At 43.4% G+C, this 1,525-nt stretch overlaps 1 protein-coding gene across 1 annotated transcript; it reads left to right on the forward strand.

Moving 5' to 3' along the window:
• Positions 1-469: 469 nt before the first annotated feature.
• Positions 470-1,405, forward strand: LOC103729484 (olfactory receptor 14J1-like). Its single transcript, XM_008827559.1, has one exon. It carries the CDS (start codon positions 470-472, stop codon positions 1,403-1,405), a length of 936 nt encoding a protein of 311 aa, XP_008825781.1.
• The last annotated feature ends 120 nt before the right edge of the window (positions 1,406-1,525 follow it).

The following is a 1,525-nucleotide window of genomic DNA, read 5'->3' on the forward strand; positions in this document are numbered from 1 at the left end:
GATTTCCTCCTTCCACACTGGGCCCATCTCTGAATTGGATTTGCTCAGGCCTTGTGCATTCTGTTGTGTTGTGGGTTCATATGTGCAATGAATCTGTGGAGTCCAGACAATGCAATTTCCTTGTATTTGTCCAGCAGTTCTGACTCTTACAATCCTTCCCCCAGGGATTCCTGAGCCTTGGAAATAAAGTAAATCACCTTTTTACTGAGACGGTGTTGCTAAATTGATTTCAGGCTCATCCTTCTGATGCAGCTAGTTTTCTACTAAAACACTGAGCCCAAAATACTTAAGAATCTGATGTTTATCATTTAAATCTCACATGAAGTGCACAACTGATAAACTACACAGATTCTCTGCCATTAGTTGTTGAACAAAACAGTGCTAATTAAAGCCATACTTTTTTTTGCTTTCTTTGTGTTTCATTTCATGTTTTTATTTTCCAGCTGCTTCCACAATTTCTATTGTCAACATGATTGTGAGAAACATATCCACAGTGAGTGGCTTCTGCCTCCTGGGGTTCTCTGACAAGAGGGAGCTGCAGATCCTACATGCTTGGATCTTCTTGCTGATGTACCTTTTGGGCTTTGCAGGAAACTTCATCATCATCACCATCACAACGCTGGACCCACAGCTCCAATCTCCAATGTGTTACTTCCTTAAACACCTTTCCCTTTTTGACCTCTCTTCCCTGTCTGCCACTGTTCCCCAGTCTATCCACAATTCCCTGACAGGCAGTGGATACATTTCCTATGCCCAATGTGTGCTGCAGATTTTCTTCTTCGCATCCTTGGGCTGCAGTGAGGTCGCCATTCTCACAGTGATGTCCTATGACCGCTATGTGGCCATCTGCCTCCCACTGCACTATGAGGTCATCATGAATCCCAGAACATGCAGGTGGGCTGTGACAGCTGTGTGGATAAGTGGAGGCATCACAGGAATCTTGTACACAACAACCACATTCTCTATGAGATTCTGCGGGGCCAAAATCATCCACCAGTTCTTCTGTGATATCCCCCAGTTGCTCAAGCTCTCCTGCTCCAATGGTTACCTTGGTGTGGTTGGAGTGATTGCTCTCATGGTTATGGTGGGAACTGCCTGTTTCACTGCCATTTGCCTCTCCTATATCCAGATATTCTCCATAGTCCTCAGGATGCCCTCTGCGCAAGGTCGCTCTAAGGTCTTCTCCACCTGCCTGCCCCACCTCTGTGTGGTCTCATTTTTATTCTCTGCTGGGACCTGTGCATATCTCAAGCCAACTTCAGACTCTACAACTGCTCTAGACCTCACACTTTCTATCTTTTACACAGTGCTTTCCCCAACACTCAACCCTATCATCTACAGTCTGAGGAATGAGGCCATGAAGACAGCTGTAAGAAAATTACTGATAGATAGAGAATTTTTTTAGAAAAAGATCGTTTTAATTTTGTTCTTAGTGGTTAGGAACATTAAACACAAGAATAATTTTAGTAGTTTGAATGCATTTATTACTTAATGTCAACAATAGCAAGATATCTTCTAGATAACC

This window comes from Nannospalax galili, unplaced genomic scaffold, assembly GCF_000622305.1.
Source record: "Nannospalax galili isolate Female #2095 unplaced genomic scaffold, S.galili_v1.0 scaffold132, whole genome shotgun sequence".
Taxonomy (NCBI): domain Eukaryota; kingdom Metazoa; phylum Chordata; class Mammalia; order Rodentia; family Spalacidae; genus Nannospalax; species Nannospalax galili.